Consider the following 21789-nt stretch of genomic DNA (forward strand, 5'->3'; position numbering starts at 1 on the left):
TGATATCAGTGTATGTCGTCAAACAGAGAATATTGACTTGTGTAAAGTTGTATGGCACGAGTACCAAAACAGGACATAAATAAAGAGATCAATACCAACACATTCGTGTTTTAAGTTGTGACAAAGTCTCCACGAAGTGTCTAACAACACGTACACAGTCACTGTGACCTACAAGTGTACACGTGTATATAACTGTAAAGACGAGTGGGCAGGAGTTTTATGTAGAAGGGGGTCTAGACTGGTGAGCGAAGTTTCGAAGGGGGTCGAGTCATGCTCTCACAGGAAAATATAGTGGAAAAAATAGCTTTGAGCACTGGGGGGACTGAACCTCCCCCTCCCCCCCCCCCCCCCCCCCCACACTGCCTGCTGCAACATATAATTATAAGGGAACACGTAACTCACGTTTATTTACGTTTCTTCCACGTGGGACTATAACCCTATTATACATCAACTGACAATACCGTTTATGTCGAAATGCGATTAATATAAATGCATTTACCTACTATGTTAGTCCGAAGGGAAGTAGAATGTGTGGTTGGCATAACGTGCCCCGTGCTCTACTACCAAGTCAAATTAGTATCGAAACGGGAAGTAAATAAATACACTGGAAAAGTATTGCTGCTTCAATATGTGATTTAGTATGGTATTCAATACGCGTACACTGTTATATAACATTGTTTTGATTTATTGAAAACGTATAGTCACAGGCAACAGTATTTGTATGGAAATGTGATTTGTACTTACATCGAAACGACCGTGAGGTATTTTCACAGACACAACCAACACATTGATCGACAACAGGTCACAAGGTGTGTCACGTGACAGTTTCAACGAGATCATGGGGTCAGATTGCTAGTACGACACGCATTTATGGGTACTGTTTATATATAAAGACCATACACGTTCGGGACGACAGGGGATTGCCGGGGGTGGTGGTGGGGGGGTGGGGGTGGGGGAGAGATTGATTGGGAGGGGCGGGTTATTTCAGAAGGAAATTGCTCCCCTCTCCGGTGCTGGAGCAAATCGTTTCATTTGGACATAAAAACGTGCCCCCCCCCCCCCCCACTCCCCACTTCCCATCCGCAAGTTGATGTTTAAGTATTTGCTATCTTGTCCTATCTTGATTATGCCTAGATTATGCCCACGCACCCCCTCCCCACCCCCCACCCCCGCAGCAAATGGTCCGCTATAGTGGTGCAAAAACAAAATAGAAAAAGGTCCACTTTGTCCCCCCCCCCCCCCCAGGTCCAGATCACGCTACGCCCATGGATCCCCGTCTGTGACCCATTGGGCTATTTCTCGTGCCAGCCAATGCACTACAACTGGTACACCGAAGGCCGTGGTATGTGCTATCCTATCTGTGGGGTGGTGCACATAAAACATCCGTAGCTACTAATGAAAAAATGTAGCGGGTTTCCTCTCTAAGACTGTACTTCAGAATTATCAAATGTTTCACATCCAATAGCCGATGAGACCGGCCTCGGTGGCGTCGTGGCAGGCCATCGGTCTACAGGCTGGTAGGTACTGGTTTCGGATCCCAATCGAGGCATGGAATTTTTAATCCAGAGACCGACTCCAAACCATGAGTGAGTGCTCCGCAAGGCTCAATGGGTAGGTGTAAACCACTTGCACCGACCAGTGATCCATAACTGGTTCAACAAAGGCCATGGTTTGTGCTATCCTGCCTGTGGGAAGCGCAAATAAAAGATCCCTTGCTGCTAATCGGAAGAGTAGCCCATGTAGTGGCGACAGCGGGTTTCCTCTCAAAATCTGTGTGGTCCTTAACCATATGTCTGACGCCATATAACCGTAAATAAAATGTGTTGAGTGCGTCGTTAAATAAAACACTTCTTTCTTTCTTTCCAATAGCCGATGATTAATAAATCAATGTACTCTAGTGGTGTTGTTAAACAAACACAAACACACTTTGATTACCAGGGCCGTAGCTGGGAATTTTTGTTGGGGAAGGAGGCAACTGAGTAGTTAATAGTCTACACACCCTAGTTACGGCTAGTTGTTAACCATTACGGCGTTGTTTTTCGCTATTAAACCCATTTTTTTTTCACAAATAAAATTGCACTTTACTTACCGTTTATTATTTAGAATATACATTTCCATTCACCTGAAGTGTTTTTTGGTAATCCTGGTAATCCTGATGTTTGTAATACCACAAAATGCATTTTTCGTATTTCTGAAAAACGGACGCACGTTTGAGAAAAAACCGTTGAGCAGACAAGGTCTAATCTATTTTTAGACGGGATATTTCGATTTCAATGTCACAGACGTTGGTATACCACGTGACCGTTATCATTTTGGTTCGGTTTGTTTTCTCGTGCACGGTTCGCGCAATCAACATCCGATTTGTTGTTGTTCATTTGTGAGATTTTTCTTCACAGTTCGTGAACATTTTCAGTAACAATAAAGTTTAGACAAGTAAGTATCTCAATACAAAACGTTACAAACCCTTAAAACCAATAATTTTGCTAAGTCTTACGATATCTGGAGAGGGGATACAACCAGGACAGAACAGTTGGAACATGTCCAGGAGAGGTGAAAGGAACGCACCCCAAGTCTGTGAAATTTGTCGTGACGTAGGCATTGTTGTGCTTCGAGCGACATCTACCGGTGAGATCAGAATACAAACTTTCAAAATTATTTCAAGCAATTGGGACATGGGGATTCCCATGGTATTTATCGATATAAAACCTGCTTTTTCACTCCATTTGATAAAAACGTGATCTAAGTGTGTTACAGGTTTGTAGATTAACCAAATTATAATTTATTTTCGCTGGATGGAACTAGGGTGTGCGGCTTTAAACGGTTAAGAAGAGAGTTTATATAATTTTTCCGTATTTCCCGCTAGCTACGGCCCTGATTACGCCTAGCTGCACAATCCTGCCAATGTATTATCAGAAATATAAAAATCGAGATTCGGACAATTTTGTTTAGAGGTTCATATTTCGGGCAAAAATCAACAGCACCCTATCACAATTTGAGTCCGTACGCCTATGATAAAGACAGGTATGTAGCTTGCTGAGAGAATGTCAGTCTTTTCTCAGTATCTAGATTGAGTTAAAAATAACAGCTTTAAATGGATGTAGTTAAACTTAACACGTGTGGCCCCTTTCTGTGTGTACACATATATAGTAGTACTAAACCAAATAACTTCCGGCTGGGTCAAAGTTCGAGGTGCATCAACTTTTGATAGAGAAGGAAGGAAATGGTTTATTTAACGACGCATTCAACACATTTAATTTACCGTTATATGGCGTCGGACATATGGTTAAGGACCACACAGATATTGAGGGATGAAACCCGCTGTCGCTAATTCATAGGCTACTCTTTTCGATTAGCAGCAAGGGATCTTTTATATGCACCATCCCACAGGCAGGATAGTACATACCAAAGCATTTGTTACACCAGTTGTGGAGCACTGGCTGGAACGAAAAATAGCCCAATGGGTCCACCGACGGGGATCGATCTGATAGAGAAGTTAACACCACAAGTCCTGTGATTGGTGATAAATGTGAATATGTTGGGTGTAATTTATGCAATTTTATTTCATCTAATACCACTGTGTCAGTTAGCCTTGTGCTTGAAACATGTATGGGCAATCTAATTAAAATTATCTTCACTATTACATGTGGATCTAACAGCAGCCCGTTGGAGCTCATGTCCAGTTGACCTTTTATTCGACCAATCAAAACCTTACTTGCAAAATCATGCCAGTGATTTGAAAAGAATTTGAAAACATTCGGGATTATGCCGAGGGTATACGAAATGATTTGAGTGAATTACGAAGTATGCTGTAAACTAATTGCAATATAAAATTTTATATAAAATTCGTTTCAAGACGAAAAACAAACCGTGATGCTATAGCCATAAAAGTTGTATATACTAGTATACAATCCAGAGTTTATTACTGCACTTTTCTCCGTTTTTTTCAATGTTGAAATAGACCAACAAGTTCGCCTATTGCATAAATAGTCTCAACCGATATTTTTTGAATTTTTATACTCCCAAATAACGCTATAAAAGACGAAGTGTAATTGGTCGATATTTAAATTGTTATTTATAGATGAAATGTCACCTGGACATGGGAGTCCACGCAATGCTGTTAAATCTACTGGTAGAGCTAATTTTAATCAGATTGATGTATGGGGTACCTGTAATAAAAAAAACCCCACTCAAATTATGTGCGGAACTAGGTTAGTCATAGACGTTAACCGTTATCTCTGAAATGAGCAGCTTCACCCCCAAAACAATTCTGATTCACTTTAAGGATGAGGGGTGGTAGTATTTATATCCGTAGTGTTTATGTCGATTGATACGCTGCAGGTAGACTTTTTAGCAACATGTATTACTACTGTCGTCTATAGGATTTGATTTGGTAGTATACACCCAGATAGACACTGTAGTTAATTAAAAACGATCGACAAAAGGACTCGTGCCAAAAACTATTAATCTAGCATCATGCAAAAGCTGGCTAATTCAATCCAGTGGACAAGAACAACTACTTTAGCACGATATGGACATGTATTGCCATCTAAAACCAGGATACACAACACCTGCAGCGGATGGCCGAATGAAATGATCCCTGTAACAAGACACTTGTCATTGTTCCTTTGAGCATGACATGGAAAAGGTTTTAGCAACCCACCGTATCCCTTCTCAGTCCATTACTGACCCACCACAATAGCGGTCATGCTTATCAATATACTAAAACATCGTTGTATCGTCTGTGCAATACCTGGACTCTGTGAAGAAGACAGATCCCCTGTCGTGTTGTATCCACTGGACGGACATGTTGTTGACTGAACAACAAACGATGCTGACTGTGTATAAGGGTAAATAGGATGCAGATACAGTCTTCATGACATCAGTCCAACTTCTCGTAAATTATTATATATGGTTTGCCTAGAAATATTGGTTCATCTAGTATTACATAGGTAATTTCTAAACGTTGTAGCCTTTCATATCTGAGTCACTAAATAATTAGTTTCACACTGGATTGTTAATCTTACAGGATACCAACCTTAAACTGTCTGCGCGAATTGGAAATATAATTATATCCTGTAAAATTGAAGTCACTCTTGTATCCTAACCATGTCTCAGAGAGACCAATAAAATGAACGTTAGATGTTAACATAGGAATGAAATTCACACTACAGGAATGCTGGTACACTGGCTATGTAACCCCTTTCTTTACATCTCTGACATACGCTGCACATTGTACATAAATGTATGAACACAAATATCTGAATAGGTTGTTCAGATGTTGGAGTACATATTGGGCACTCTGATGACCACTGAATGGTGGCCTGCTGGTAGCAGTCGCCGGAAAACCCCAAGGAACATTGATGCCTCTACCTGGTGCCTGGGCAGACTGTAATTGAGGTGAGAATAGATAATTGTCTAATGCCTGTTGACTGTTAATCCTGTCATTTGGACATGAGACGATGTTGGCATTATATGGATCATTGTTTGAAATTTTTTGACGATTCATCCGTTCATTGGAAGACAGGTATGCGTTAACAGGGGGGTGGGTTGAGACAGTAATACTTTCGTTGTGTTGGTGCTGGTTTCTGTCAGCATGATCAGTTTGTCCGTGGGGATACCTGTTGCTATTATTGGTTGTTGTAGCAGTAGTTGGATGGTGGTATGTATCACGAGAAAACAATAGGTAGATCTTGGTGGGTGTACCTGTGCTCCCTGGAATGCACCTGTGGATGGATGTCAGTACCACGACTTGATCTGTCTTTGACGTATTTATTTCTTAGACCTACAGATTCCAGGAATAAGTTGGCAAGAACACGATATTTGGATTTGCTGGGGCTGGACGTAGTCATGATACATGTTTTGGGGGCTCTTTCTCTCTCTCTCTCTCTCTCTCTCTCTCTCTCTCTCTCTCTCTCTCTCTCTCTCTCTCTCTCTGTGTGTGTGTGTGTGTGTGTGTGTGTGTGTGTGCACTATTCACAGTAACAAATGGAGCCTAGTTGTCAATTACTTCAATAATTAACGAGTGTGCTAATGTTCTTATTTTCTCACTTGCGCTGTTGGTGACTTTGTGGAGTTGACCTCGAGTTAAGGAAGGCAAGATGATTGAAAAGTAAATGGCTGCACTTAAAAAATTACTTTTTTTTTCAAAAGAAAAACCTGAAGAGATATGACAATCATTTACTCCAATGTTAACAATGACTTTCTTCACAGTTGGTTTTTCAAGGCAAGTGATTGACTTGTTCCGTAAGTTTTGCGACACCTTGTCCTGGGTAATACAACTCATTTGACGTACGGTTTGGAATATGTGACCGATAAAGCAAAGAATCGAAAAACCTATGAGAAGTGATGACAGTCCATCACTTATGTACTCATCGAGTGGTGGGGTGCTAACTGCCTAATTTGTTCGTGTTTACTTTCTTTTTGAAGTATGATGTTTTGAATGGTCTTTGAATTTTGCTGTTTGTTTTTTCTCATCCTTAATAATTTCCTCTTCTTCTTCTGTACTTGATTGCTCGTCTATGTTGTTAGTTGGGTTATTTGTTTCATTACACAGAACAGTTTCCTTTATCAGCTGACGTCTGTGGCATATCTGGTCTGCCCTCAAACTGTCCCTCTTTAATTTCTATCAACCTCTCCGCTGTTTATTTCTGTGAAGACTGGAGTAACCTCTACAGTTACTGCATTTATTTTAGACTGGTAGTAAGGACTTAGATTTTTGTTCAAGTTCAATTGTTCTTTCTAGTGTTTCGTTGACCTGTCTTATTTGGATATTGTTAGATTGTAGGGGTTTTATTTGTTTTATATAGATCTGTTATGGGATTCAAGTATTTCTTTTATGCGGTTTGAGAATTGCACTCTTATGCTGTTGATTAATTTTTCAGTGTTCCATATGTGGTCGTCTATTCTGGACTTTTGGGCGCAAACAGATTCGCGTAGGCATGTGACCTTTTGGCGAAAGTCTAATGTGGAGCCAGCACACTGGTTATCAACCGTGTTGTGGATTTTAAATGGTTAGGTTTCACTGGTGATTTGTTTGTTTTGTACAGGGTTTTTTAGGTTTAGTACAACTGGTATTATTGATTTCATCATCCATATCAACCCCAGAATAGCTTAATTATAGAAGTATAGTCATCTGAGTTATCAGTGGATACATGAACAGGCATGTTAGTTTGCGTGGTGTTATCGTTAATAGGATAGCTTCTGTTCAGTGGTCTCTAGAGGTTTTCTGTCCTCCAGTTTGATTAGTGTGGCAACATCTTTGTTACTATTTCTCGGATAGTTATTTTTTAGACAATTTACAACAGTTTTGGAGCTTCGTTCTCAACGCACAGCTGAACCTGCCATTTGAAACATTAGGCAACATGTGGTTCTGTGTATACATGCCGAGTTCCCCACTCAATGTGCTTTATGTAACAGTCCACAATAATTGCTACAGCTATCTGTCTACAGTGATTGGGTGTTTCATCTGTTACGTCTGTCCATGTGATTCGTAAATGTTTGTCATTTTCAAACTATCCCCAGTATGGGTAAAATATTGTTGGCTATATAACTGGAAAGTGTCAGGTTTAAAAATAACACTTGCACATTTATTGTTATTTTCAGGTGAAGTCAGAACTTTTAGATTTTTTCTTTTTTACAACACAAACAAATGTTGTATTTTGTATTTTGAACAATTCTTTCTCTTTTATAGTTTCTTGTTTCTGTGTTTTTGTTAGTGGTATTATGTTACCGCATGTGGGTACTATCTCATCTGTGTCAGAGTCAAACAATAAACATGCCTTATCAGGGGGGTCCAACACCGCCAAGGCCATCATGGTCGTACAGCATGGATGTTTCACTTACATCGTGTAACTCTGTTTAGGTCCAGCTGAGGAGTTTTCCATCAACACACACACTATCACTGTCCACTAAGTGGGAATTCCCTGTAATCATCTGAAAAGCTTCACACGTTTCAAAATTGTGGATAATCCAAAAATGGCTATCTTTAAAATAATACCTATTTTTCTATTAATGGGCGGGACGTAGCCCAGTGGTAAAGCGCTCGCTTGATGCGCAGTCGGTCTGGGATCGATCCTCATCTTTGGGCCCGTTGGGCTATTTCTCGTTCCAGTCATTGCACCACGACTGGTATATCAAAGGTAGTGACATGTGCTATCCTGTCTGGGGGATAGTGACTATAAAAGATCCCTTGCTACTTGTGACGGTACATGCTCTTACATTTCGATTCTTGCACTTCTACTACGGCTTACGATGCGGCAAGACGTGTGCGCCTGCTCTCTCGAGTTACCCCCCACCTGGGGGGACTCATAGCCAGTTATGGAGTGTTACTCGAATACCGCGTCACGTACACCGGGCCACGGGCAACCGTGACCCTGGTGTACGGTGACCCGGTCAAGAAGCCACCGAGGAAGAGAGGAAGGAGGAAGACGGACGCGCCAGGGATGGCCCGGGGGGGTGCAAAACCGGCAGCTCAACTGCCGGCGGAGGCCCCTTACGTTGGACATCCCCGGCACCGATCTACACCGGGGAGACCAGAGGATCCAGCCCAGCCGGAACCAACTGTCGAACCACCAGGGGCAGACCTTAACCAGGCGGTTATGGAGTCGCCCCCACAAACTCCAGTGAACTCAGCTTCCGGGACTCCTGCGATGCCACCCCCACCTAGGAAGAGTGCCGCAGTCGAGTCCCAGGCCCGAGCGATAGCCGTTGCCAAGCGGAAAGCGATTGCGTCACCAGGAGACCAACCAGTCAAGCCAGGACCCCCGACGCAACCGCCGAAGCCTGTTGTTGTTGAAACTGAGGAGCAGTGGTCACTCAAGGCCGGCAAATTACCAACGCGCTACTCCCAGTTAGTCAAAACCAACATCGAGGACGTGCGGAGCTTATTCACACAACCGAAGCTCAGCGCCTTCAGGCCGTTACCAGCAAGTCCGACAGAGGGAGAATTTTGTGTATGCGCCGTCACAATGCGGGATGGCCAGGGAATCTGTCTCACCGTACGCCGGAGTGGGAGCTATAATCAAGCACTGCTACTCCCAGAAATGGACAACCCGACCATCCATCGAATCATCAAAATCATCGCCGGGAAAGAATATCGAGCATTAGCCAAGTCGATAGCAGGATCCACTTACCGGCCGGGCATCCCGCATTTTGACGCCACCAACTTCATCGGCTCACCGTGACGTCCTCCCCTTTGCCAACATCCTTCACCTCCGTGAGTACCAACCTCTTTTTTTGGGCTAGTTAGACTTTAAACGTTTTGGAAGCAGTTCAAAATTCTTATGTTTATTTTTTTATAAGTAGTCTAACGCATTTTACTTTGGCGCCCGTTCAATTGCTCAAAATCACCTTAAAACCTTTTGGCTGAGCAGTCTTACCTACTTTGGGTTAAATTTTAGAGTCCAGACATGTTTTGGTATGCAGTTACTCTTCATAGACTTAGGTAAAAAACAGGCTTCACCGAGGAATCGAAATTCAGCCAATCAGAGCACGGCTCCCACTCGGTGTACTTCAAGCTTTATGAAGTGTCTGCTATTTGGTCCGCGCTCGCGCTGACCGTACTAAATGGCTTTCTTCCAAATTCCGCCCACTTCAAACTTACCCCCCCCCCCCCCCCCCCTCCTGCTCCGGAGTTAGTCACTGGCGAAGTCAGAGGCTAAATCCGTAGTGGGCGTGCCTGAACCTCTGTGGATAGGGGCACGAGAAAATAGTTCCCACACTCCCACATGCTCTTAATTTCTTTTCGCCTGTGGCGATATTAATTGTTTTAGAGGACCGTGTGCAGTTCCAAATGAGCTTAGCCAGATGGGCAACTTGTTACGTAATACCTTTGCGCGACGGTCGTCGAGCTGTACGCCTAATACACACCCAGAGCAGATGTGGAGGTCATATGGCTAGTAGTTACGTAATATCTACGGTAGTGCTGTTTATGGCCAGGGGATTGCTCGCGGAATGGCGACAGCCAGTCTGACGATCAGAGAAAAATATACCGACTCTGGTTGTGGTGGAAACTCACATGATAAGATTCGGTGCCGCGATGTACCCCCAGGCGATATTCGATTTATAATAAATAGCTAGTGTTTTAGAGTTATGAGGAGAAGCAAAAAGGACGGCTGCCAGGGAACGTTAGTCCGTTTGGACTTTGGTAAATATATTATTTCTGCTCTGTTGTACAACCTTGATGTGATTGATGTGACTTTAAATATTTTAATACTGTATTATACCAATATATTCTTAGACAGTGTCTTCGGTCATCTGACGAAGTAAATCGTAGTCTTACTGTTCTATATTTATACGAGTATTTGGTAATATAAAGCTTAGCCAGTCATCTTAGAAGACCTAGGTAAACTGTAGGTTATTGTCTTTATTGTGATAGGTACCAGTATTAATTCTGTGTTACAAGGTTACTGAACGAGTAGTAAGGGTTAATTAAAAATTAACCAGTTAGGAATAGTGTTGTAATTCCTTTATTAATTAAGTTCCCCTAGAAGCGTTTCTCAATTATCACACGTGTGGGTGTTGTGCCACGGTGAAGTGATTAGCATATTGTGTAAACTAGACACCTAGAGATTAACTAATTAAGTGATCAGTTCTGGGTTGTTATTATTGTTGTTATTAATTAACTACTGCGGCAGTACATTTGTCAGCGTAGGTTAATACAGATTCCAAAGTGTATTGTGTTTTGTTGTGTTTTCTAGTGAACTAAACGTGCTATAATAATATATACTTTATATAAGATCGTATCTCTGATCATACCTAGAGACGAGCCAACGCGGGTATATACTGCCTGCTACAGAGAGATCTAATAGATATACAGTTAGGAGAGATATTTTGACAATCGTGTTATTCAGTTACGGGTATTATAGAATCCCCGTGACACTACTAATGGAAAAAAAATGTAGCGGGTTTTCTCGCTAAGCCTATAATTATTATGTGAAATTACCAAATGTTTCACATCCAATAGCCGATGATTATTAAATCAATGTGCCCTACAAAACTGGAAATTGCGTATTTTAGTTCAATAAGTTCATATTAAAGGGACATACCCTAGTTTTTAAACACTAACGCATATTTTTGACTATTATAACCGTTTTTGATAACTTAAATCATACTTTACTTAGATTTTATTGGTTAGATTATCAATCTCCGTACATTCGAAGTGTTTTTGGTCATCCTGGTGTTTTTAATATCACAAAATGCATTTCTCGAATTTTAAAAAACGCATGTGCGTCTGAGAAGTAACCTTTATGGTGTCGTCGAGTTTTAGTCTATTTTTAGAGGGTATTTCGCCATTTCAAAGTCACAGACTCATGTTTCACTCAATTGTAGCTTTATTCAAATGTGTTACAGGTTTGTAGAGTAACTAAACTTAGTGTTAATTTTCACGGGTTGAAACTAGGGTGTGTACCTTTAAGAACATAACGATACTGGCGGGTGGTGCATAGTACAAAACAAGCTTTATTTTTCTATTAATCCGTTTTTGAAAATATTTTCACAACAGATTGCAACTTAGTGATACGAACAATTAGACCAAGCCATAGTTGTGCAGATGAAAAATATAAATATCCAAGTTTCTGTGGATCTAAACATTCACGACTTCTCTGTAGGGCTATAATAGCAGCCATTATCACAGCCCCGTTTATCACCCTCCGCCTGTTACCGACTCCGGCCGGGCTGCTGGTGATCTCTGGCATCGGGTAATGTTTTTACACCAAACTGGTAAGGGCTGTTCTAACGACCTCCCCTTTATTACTCACAGGAAGTTGAAATTCGCCATTTCTGGATGACAGAAAACAAGAGGAAATTGTAGTTGTTTTGGTGTAAATATTGATAATTCTTGACGTTTAAATTTAAATCGTTACATATTTTGAAACTATTATACAGACTTATAAAAGCTATTGTGTCATTTAAATGATACGTCAGTTCTTCTGATGCCAACCAAGAGATCGCCCTGGAGATAAAAGAGTGTGTGTGGAAATTACGTATTTTAGTTGAATAAGTTCACTTTAATAACATAACGATACTGGCGGGTGGTGCATAGTGCCATTATGAGTTAGTATAAACTCACCCGAATACCGAATTAATTTTTGAATATTTTATAGATCTTATAAACTATTTTAATTGATAACTGAATGTTTAATTATGTTAGGAGTTTTACCAAGCTCTGTTAGACAAGCTGCCCCCCCCCCCCCCCCACCCCCCCACCCCAGTCTGAAGGACATAGAAAGTGTGGTTCTTTCAATACATGTCAGAAAATTGTTACATTACCCAATTTATAGTGAACAAGGCACGTTCGCCGAGCTTTGTAATTATGGCGACCGAGTGTCACGAAGCTTAGCTGAATGTGGGTGCTGTCGGATTTCTTTCTGTAGTATACTAAAACGCAAAAGAAACGCAGGTTCTCATTAAATTGGATATAAAATATTAAAAAAACAAAACGAAATGAAGATTTCAACATTTATTTTGGAGCTACACCAATTCGGCACACATTGGTGTTGGAAATGTTTGATTGAATTCCTTTTTGGCTATTGTTTCATGTCATAAAGTAGGGTGGGGGTCCATGTTAAAAATGTGAAAGAGACGACCTGTAGCATTGTCAAAGTCAGTATCGCGTGTGACCACCCTGGGCATTCAAACAGGCAGTGCAACGTCTCCTCATTGAGTTGACAAGCCGTTGAAAGAATGCCTGAGGGAGTGAGTTCCATTCATGGACCAATGCTGCCTCCAGCGCCTGCATATTCTGAGGTTGTCCGCGAGCCTGAAGGCGACGTCCGATTTCATCCCAGACGTGTTCGATAGGCGCCATGTCCGGTGATAAGGCTGGCCACGGCAACGTTGGGATGTTGTGCTGAGCCAGCAACGCCTGTGTTGCCCTGGCAGTGTGCGGCCTGGCATTGTCTTGCTACAGCAAGCGCACACGTGGGTGAGCGGCAAAGAAGGGAACGACGTGATTGTTGATGATGTCATTTTGGTACACGGCGGCATTAACGCGTTGTCTGAACACATGAAGTTGTGTTCTGTGGTTGAATGAGAACCCACCCCACACCATCACACTACCCCCGCCCCATCGGTCGGCCTGCAGAACGCAGCAGTCGGAGTAACGTTCATGTCGACGTCGCCATACTCGGATTCGGCCATCAGCGTTGGAAAGATTGTAACGGCTCTCATCAGTAAACAGAAACTTGTTGCCACTGGCCACGTCGCCATCTTTGATGTTGTTGCGCCCACTGTTGACGTTGTTGGCGGTGCCGAGGGGTCAATATTGGTCCCACATAAGGACGGCGGTTACGGAGTCCTGCTGCCCTCAGACGGCGTCGGACGGTATCGGCGGACACTGGACCACGTGGACCACGCACCTGGTGAGCGGTGTTAGCTGCTGGCAGCATCCGATTCCTAAGGTGGGTCACCCGGATGTACCGGTCTAGGGCTGCGGTTGTCACCCTCGGGCGGCCGGTGCGTGGTCGATCGTTCACAGATCCAGTGATTTGGTGATGTTGAGAAAGGCGTGCGATTGTCGAAACATGACATCCCAATTGTCTGGCTACAGCAGTACGGGTCTGTCCGGCTTGCAACATCCCGATGGCCATCCCTCGCTGGAGTTGCGTCAGTCGCGGCATTTTTAAAATGTGATTCTGTTGTCTGTCACTACTCAAATTGAATTTATGCGATTAAATCCAGGTGTGTAGGCTTTATAAGCATTTCAATGAGTGTGTTTGCACTGGATTCATGATACGGATGATCCAGCACGTGCAAAGAACGTGTTTTGAGAATTCGTGACGTCACACAGGTAATGAAATTGACACGCAGGTGGGACTGCGGTGTGGGTGTGTGCCATGTCCTTTAACACAGTTGAGGTTCAATTCCACCAAAGATACTGCTTTACAAAGTGCAATTCTTTCGCATTTTCAGGACCTGCGTTTCTTTTGCGTTTTAGTATATGTGTATTAGTGATTAATATGTGGATTTTTGTTAACTCGAAAATGATCGATGTAACGGTATTTGACGTCAAACATAGGATTGGTGTGGTATTGGAGCGGGAATCTTTGCCAACTTTTTGGTTGTCAGGAATTGCCAGAAAAATACATATGTTGATCTCTGACTGTAATGAGAGCGTATAACTGTCCAAATGTCCGTCTAGCTCTCTTACAGTCAGAGTACTCGGGCTAGTTATCTCAATACTTTTCTTAAAGGCGCTCAATCACGTATTTCATGTATTTAGTGGACCGTGTTTCTCTAAATATCATAATATGGATTATAAATGGAAATTACATTTATTTGGAATACCAAACCTAGTTATTGTATGATCCAAAACATTTTAATTGAACTATGATCGAGGGAATTCCATGACATGCTTCATTTTTAAAATTTGGAAGTCTTCTTGTAAAAAGTCATAAAAATAAGGCAAAACAGACTCGTAGTGATGAGGTTATATATGACAACCGTATAATGTATTTTAGAATTTTATATAAACTACTGCTGTGTATAGAGACTTGGCAAATGAGGGCTGACTATATAATAAAATAATAATAATAAAAATTATTTCATGACGAAAATAGCTGCGAATATTATTATCAGGCGCGCGTGCATGGAATTTAGTGGGGGAGAGAGTCTAGATGGTTATGCTATAGTGCTTGGTTCAAAAACGGATAACATGTTTTCCAGCGTCACAAATGTTGTTTTTCGTTAAATGTTTACAAATTATTTTGACTAATTCGCAACGTGGTCATTCAGGTTTAATGTACAGCGTTAAAACAACAACAAACAAACAAAACAAAAAACAGTATAGGGGCCTACTGTTGCATGTTTTGTCGTCCAAAGGTTGGCTTGATTATTACTTAACCCAGATGAATCCAGTTCTAAGTGCAGGGCAGGGCTTCTAGATTATGGTAGCCCCAGTCCCATGGCTTGTGAATTTCAGTGTTGGGCTAGTAAATAACTACTATTGCCATGCCCGATGGCTAGTGGAAATAAAGAGGTCAAATGCTGCAGTTAAGCCTATTTTGTAAATATGAATATCCTACCCCCAACACCACCATCCAATGTTAGTGTTTTAAAGCTCTATCTCCCTCTTTAGGTTACATATTATCTGATTATTACCATTAATTAGTAAAATTGTATTAAATTAAAGTCGGGGTTCTCATTCATCCAAAAATATTGAGAGTCCATGGACTCGTGACCTTATATTTTGAGAGTCCATTAGGAATGTAGGAGAGTCCACATTTGAAGATGAATTGATATATCCAATAAACATGGCTGTTAACTGTCCGTCGTGAGACAGATTTCCGTCGTCAGAGAAATTGTGGAAATTATTTTTTCAGTCTTTTTTTATTTTATTTTTTTAAAATGAGAATCACTTCGGCCGTTTTCGGTTTCCGTAATGTCAACCCGATCACTTCGGCCGTTTTCTTTGCCCCACTGACCCCCCCTTTAGGTACCTATCGGATGGGTATAATCTACCATACATTTTGGGGCTGATGAACGTAAGATTTCCCCTAACGTAAATTCCAAATCCAATATCAAACCTTTTCCCAATTATGACCCAACAGTTTCCCAATAAAGATTCCCAAAGTTGCTCTTATCGCGGATACTTGAACTCATAAAAATGTTTTAAAATTTAGCTAATTGTATATTTTTCGATTACGAATACGTGATGAACAAGTCTGACCTGGATATGCAAATTAGTTTTATCCTGTTTTGATACAGTCTGTTGTGTCGTAGTTTTTAGTAATAATGCCTACATTGTCTGATATAAAAATAATACAGTTTTGGTAGAAGAATACAACTTTTTGTTTTAATTTATCCATTTGCGTTAACACATATTTGGGATCTATCGCAAAATGTCCAATCCGCTATTTACATAGTCCGAACGGACGGTGAAAGTAAAGTATTGACTTATTGTGCACCCTGCACTATCATTTGCTGTGCTATTTTAAGCAGACGATCTTATTTTGTAAAAAGGTGTGTACATATGTTTCGTACTTTTTTTCTCCAAATATTTTATTATTATTATTATTTAAAATCATTTTTGGTATGGTTTTTGTAATTAAAAAACAAACAAAAAAACGTTACTACAGTAGTTGTAAATTAAGTGAAAAAAACCCCACCTTTAATTTAAATGTGCTACTCACTCCCTTTGAAGTAATGGCCGTACCCGATATCACACCATGTGACGAACAGCACGTGCGAGTTTGAACACTGTTACAATGTAATAGTTCTGCTGGGAGATATTAGATTGCGTATTATAGATATTGAAACTTAATTAAAGTTGATCCGGTCAAATATAACATTTACCGACCAGCGGTATGTTACTTCTTTATTATTTACGATTGAATAATGGGAGCATTCGAGAACTACGCAATGTGCACTAAGGAGAGTGGGAATTATGGGATGTGACAAAACATAATTGGGAGGTGGGGTTGTGGTGGTGGTTATTGTGCAACGTAATGTTAATTCATAAAGTAAAATGCAACCAGTCATTGCCATTTTATTTTAACATATATGTATTACTAAAGACCCCAAAGTAAAATATGACACGGTCACAAAACGTTACAAGGGGAGAGGGGTATTGAAACTGCAAGATTTTGCGTTACGTATTGTTATTTGACACAAAGATCAACAAAGGACTATTCAACATTAGCGTAATGCAGTATCAGACATTGGCTTTTACCTAAATTTTTAACGACTCCCTCCCCCTCCCGCTCCCATAATGAATTTGCAATAACACAAGGGCCACCTGATGTAAATGTATTTGAATATTTGATTTGCCGTCCATCAGCTAGCGGTCAAGCCTAAATAAATAATATCAGGTAATAATGCAAACTTAAAAAAAAAATGCCCATACTAGGGCCGTAGCTTATGTAAGAACACCCTAGCAAATGTCAGCTTAATAGGACTATTTCCCAGTGGCGTAGCCCGGGGTGTGTGGGGGGCAGGGGGCCATGCCCCCCCCCCCCCCCCCGAATCCCGGAAATTTTTTACCTTTTCGCTTATTAATAACTAAAAAGGTTTCTGTGTCATATCCCACTACACAAGTGTCCCCCCCCCCCCCCCCCCCCCCCCAATACAAAATCCTGCCTACGCCACTGCAATTTCCATTAATATAGGTTCACTGCAGGACCCATCAAATTAATGTTTTTGTCCAATAAAAAAAATAACAGGGTGTGGAATGGGAGAAATACATGTTTAAAGTGGACTACAATTGTCATATAAAACATTACCATTTTGAATGCCCTGTACCTTGAAATTTCAGTCACAACATTTTACTTTTGTTAACAGCCATGAATAAAATATCAAGTGAATTGTATAACAACTGACAACACAAAAACATTGACATTTAAATGGTTTTATGTCATAATAAAAAGTACATGAACATGAATAAAAAAAATTATTATTAAAATGTATGATAAAATATAAAACAAAACATTTTTTTTCCATCGCGAACCAAACAGTTGATCAGCTGTGTGAATAAGCGCTGTTTGCATGTCCACGTGGCCAGTCTACTATTCAGTAGTCTTATGCCAGCTGCTTGTCTTAAAGCTAGAAAATGCGATTAAATAAAATGAAATACTGTTTAAGACATGTTGCATTTTTTATATTAAATGTTTGATTACTAGCGACAACAAGTTTTACTTTTTATTAGTCATGTTTTGTCGTACCGGTTAATGTTGTAAATCTGGGTCACATGGTAGAGTTCATTTCCACGAAGTGGGTGCATTGTTGAGGGCGGCTTTCTGGAGTGACCAGCTGATTGTACCAATTAACACTAATTTCCAAGAAGGTTTATGAATGTTGCCGATTTACTTTACAGTAAATTTATATGTTTAAAATAAAAAAATTGTATTGAAGTTAAATAAAAATAAAAATATACTGCGTCCACAGGGACGCACGTGTATGCAATGTGGTGTGTCCTATCCTTGATCGCTGTGTTAGGGACCCGGGTCTCCGAGTCCGTAAGAACCCTGAATATGGATAAATCAAATACTTATTTATCGCCGATATACATTTCTGCTGTGAATATAGCCAGCCCTCGTTAGCGGAGGCTATATACACGGCCATTGTATATATTGTCACATCGTATATAAACACCGTCTAGTTCAGAGTATTCTTTCAAAATGTAACAATTCCTATTCCAAGTCAACTGTTACGGCATATTTTGCATAAAATGAATTTGACAAGGTGGGAAATGAAGGTGTTTGTGATCCATATTTCTAGAGTTTTTTGCATACGTCTAACGATAAATTTACCTATAGATACTTGCGCCATTATTAACAAAATAAATCTTCCAACGACAACCTTCAAATTTTAAATTTGCTAAATAGAGGGAAGCAACTCGCCCTGCACATTAGGAAAATATTGACTTAATGTGCATCTGCACTACCCACCCCCCCCCCCCCCCCCAAAAAAAATAAAAACACACAAAAAAACAGGCTATATTCAAAACCTGGCCATAATACACCAGTCTGTTGAGGCCAGATATAACTAAATCCAAACATTAATCTGTCAGTAGACATCTAAAGAAAAAAGTTTTTATCATCAACATTCACATCACTACCCATTTATAGTCCATCCCAATAGCTGATTTATGTTTTATGCTTGGATGATGTGCATTTATTTAGCATCTGTTTTGATATATGTCATATAGATACATTTATATACAGGTCTGTATGTTACTGTTAGCAATTTAACTATAATTTTATTAATGTTTCTAAATCTTCGTTTTTGTTTTTTACAGAAATAATTCTATATTAAACATTATTATGCTTGTTTGAGATCAATCTGACGACACCGACGTCACTGTCCGTTATAAACAAGCACACAACAATGCCAACCATTCGCAGAACACTTAAAAATGTGGTTAAGAACTATTCGGACGCCCAAGTGAAAGTGCGGGAGGCGACATCGAATGACCCATGGGGTCCATCGAGCACGCTGATGTCGGAGATCGCGGACCTCACGTACAATGTGGTGGCCTTCACCGAGATCATGCAGATGGTTTGGAAGCGGCTCAACGACGACGGCAAGAACTGGCGTCATGTGTACAAATCGCTTATGGTGCTAGACTACATTATAAAGACGGGCAGCGAGAAGGTCGCTCAGCAGTGCAAGGAGAACTTTCACGCGATCAAGACGCTCACCAGTTTTCAGTACATAGACCTGGACAATAAGGACCAGGGTATGAACGTTCGAGAGAAGGCCAAACAGCTGGTGGCCCTGCTCTCGGACGACGAGCGACTGAAGAACGAACGCGCCAAGTCGCTGAAGGCGAAGGAACGATTTGCTCAAAACTCCATGGGGATCGGCAGTAACGGCAGGGTGGGCATTGTCTTTGAGTTGGCTGCAATTTATAATATAGTCTTGCAGGCCTCTGAAAATTGCGAGAACGATTGTTCCGTTAGCGTGTTGCTCACGCAGATCTAATTTTGCATAACCTATTTTTTTGTTTGCGCAAAATTTGGAGCACCATTTACAGATCTAATTTTGCTTAACCTATTTTTTGTTTGCGAAAAATTTGGAACACCATTTACTTGGATATAACGGGTTATGCAAAAAGGAACTGGCTTACTTGGATTTATTTCTGCGTAACCGATAAATGGGTCACACAGATTTTGAATTCTCAGAGGTTTGCATTGCATCGTTTTAGTTATTAGCACAGCTTCAGTATATCCAAATAATGTAATCTGCACATACAGTCAGATGGGGTATAGAGGCCACATTGTCTGTAAATGACATATTGTAAATGTATGTATGTATGTATGACATCCACCATAAATTAATATTCCATATTCGTTTATCTTGCCATTCTCTATAAATTTGTACTCTTGAGAATGGCAGTTACCATGTTAGACACTTTAATACTATAATAGTCTCTGTTTAAATTGTTCTGGGCTGTTGGTAAAAGAAACTTGTGTTCCTTTCATAATTATATGCCTTACAAACCACTTCAGTATTTCCATTTAGTGGCCACTGTAGCCATGTTTGACTGTATGTACTTTGTGTATGTTCAATATTATATAATATGTATTTTTGAATATGTATATATCTGACATCGTGTTAATAATGCAGTATGCATTTGTGCATTTTACGTTTCTCATTTGATAAACCTGACTGTTTGCTTTGTGGTATTTGCAGATTGAATGTATTCATTAACTCTAACAACAGTTTCATTAATAACTGTTACAGTATATTAAAACCATCTGGAATTGAGAATATACCATTAGAAATTTGGATAATAAATGTATATTATATATTTTTTAACCGTACAAATACGAAATACGGGCCTGTTTAAGTAGCTTTTCATATAGGTTAAATATGTCCAGAGTAAACATATTAAAAAATAAATGCTAAATTAAACATCATTTAATGTTTGGCAAATAACAACTTCAACCTTGCAATATTGACCATGTTTTTGCTGACTGGACATTAAAAGACAGGTTGCATTGATCAGTCAACCTTCCATAACACCCATCCCCCAAGAAAAATGTTTCTATTACATAGCCATTTCAAAAACCAGTAAACCAAACCCCCTCCACAAAAAAGAAGAAAATCCTAACTTCACCACAAGACATAAAATGTCCATGCTGCATTGCATGTAACTTGACCTTTTTTTCCACAGCAAGTTTATACATTTTTTTAATCCTTCCATCATATTATTGATAAAATATTTGTAATATATACTTATATATTATTAATACATGCATGTTCTAAAAGCACAACCAAAGTCTTTTTTTGTTTTAGTTTTTGTTGTAAATTGTTCCAAATTGAGTAACTGCCAATTTTGTTTAAGACAACAGTAGATATCATATTTTGTCGCCATAGGTGAAAATTGTATTATAAATGTTTTTAAATAGCTGGCAAGTTAAAAATGAATAGGAGATGAAAAAAAGAAAAAAGAGTTGAATTTGTAATTACAATGTAATTTAAATAAGGATGATGAGGTGGTTTTTTTTTTCCCTGCCTGTATAATATTACTCCATGCAGATCTATAGTAACCTTATTAACAGGGACATGACGTCGAACATACTGATGTTAATCTAGGAAACACAATGTTACAATGTATTTAATCTATTGAAGCGTGTAATCACACATTTCTTCTTTCTCCCCAGATTAAGTCCCCTGGACCAGATGCTGCAGAGACACATGGTGTAGGTTTTTACTCCAATATTCCATTACCGCTTCAGTTAATTCGTCTGTCATGGTTCTCTTTGTTTGTCGATGTCTTAGAATATTTTAGGTGATGTATTTAGATTTTGTAATTTTCAAATAAGATTTATGCACATCCATAGTGTGTTTCACAATTTTGATGAAAAATTGAGACATTTTGCTGCTATGAAAAATATGTAAGTTTATATATTTTTTGTATAAGATTAAAATACTATTCATATACCTTGTTAATATCATCTGATGTGCAGTTGGTTATAGGATCAATATCTCTCTCCCCCCCCCCCCCCCCCCCCCCCAATGAACCATTTATATGATGGATGTTTAGTGGCACTTACAATGTAATAGGTCTTACATTTAGAATTGGATGGCACTTACAATGTTTAGTGGCACTTACAATGTAATATGTCTTACATTTAGAATTGGATGGCACTTACAATGTTTAGTGGCACTTACAATGTAATAGGTCTTACATTTAGAATTGGATGGCACTTACAATGTTTAGTGGCACTTACAATGTAATAGGTCTTACATTTAGAATTGGATGGCACTTACAGTGTTTAGTGGCACTTACAATGTAATAGGTCTTACATTTAGAATTGGATGGCACTTACAATGTTTAGTGGCACTTAC

General features: G+C 40.0%; 1 protein-coding gene across 1 annotated transcript in view; it reads left to right on the top strand.

The window, feature by feature from the left end:
- The first annotated feature begins 11777 nt into the window (after window positions 1–11777).
- The window catches only part of LOC121379906 (epsin-2-like), a 34789-nt gene continuing 24777 nt past the window's right edge, over window positions 11778–21789 (top strand). Inside the window, exons 1-3 of the mRNA XM_041508578.1 lie at window positions 11778–11966; window positions 18731–19311; window positions 21102–21140. Coding sequence (XP_041364512.1) covers window positions 18820–19311; window positions 21102–21140 — 531 coding nt within the window. The 5' untranslated portion in view covers window positions 11778–11966; window positions 18731–18819. The remainder of the gene's footprint in view (window positions 11967–18730; window positions 19312–21101; window positions 21141–21789) is intronic.

The sequence above is a fragment of the Gigantopelta aegis genome, chromosome 8 (genome assembly GCF_016097555.1).
Source record: "Gigantopelta aegis isolate Gae_Host chromosome 8, Gae_host_genome, whole genome shotgun sequence".
Taxonomy (NCBI): Eukaryota; Metazoa; Mollusca; class Gastropoda; order Neomphalida; family Peltospiridae; genus Gigantopelta; species Gigantopelta aegis.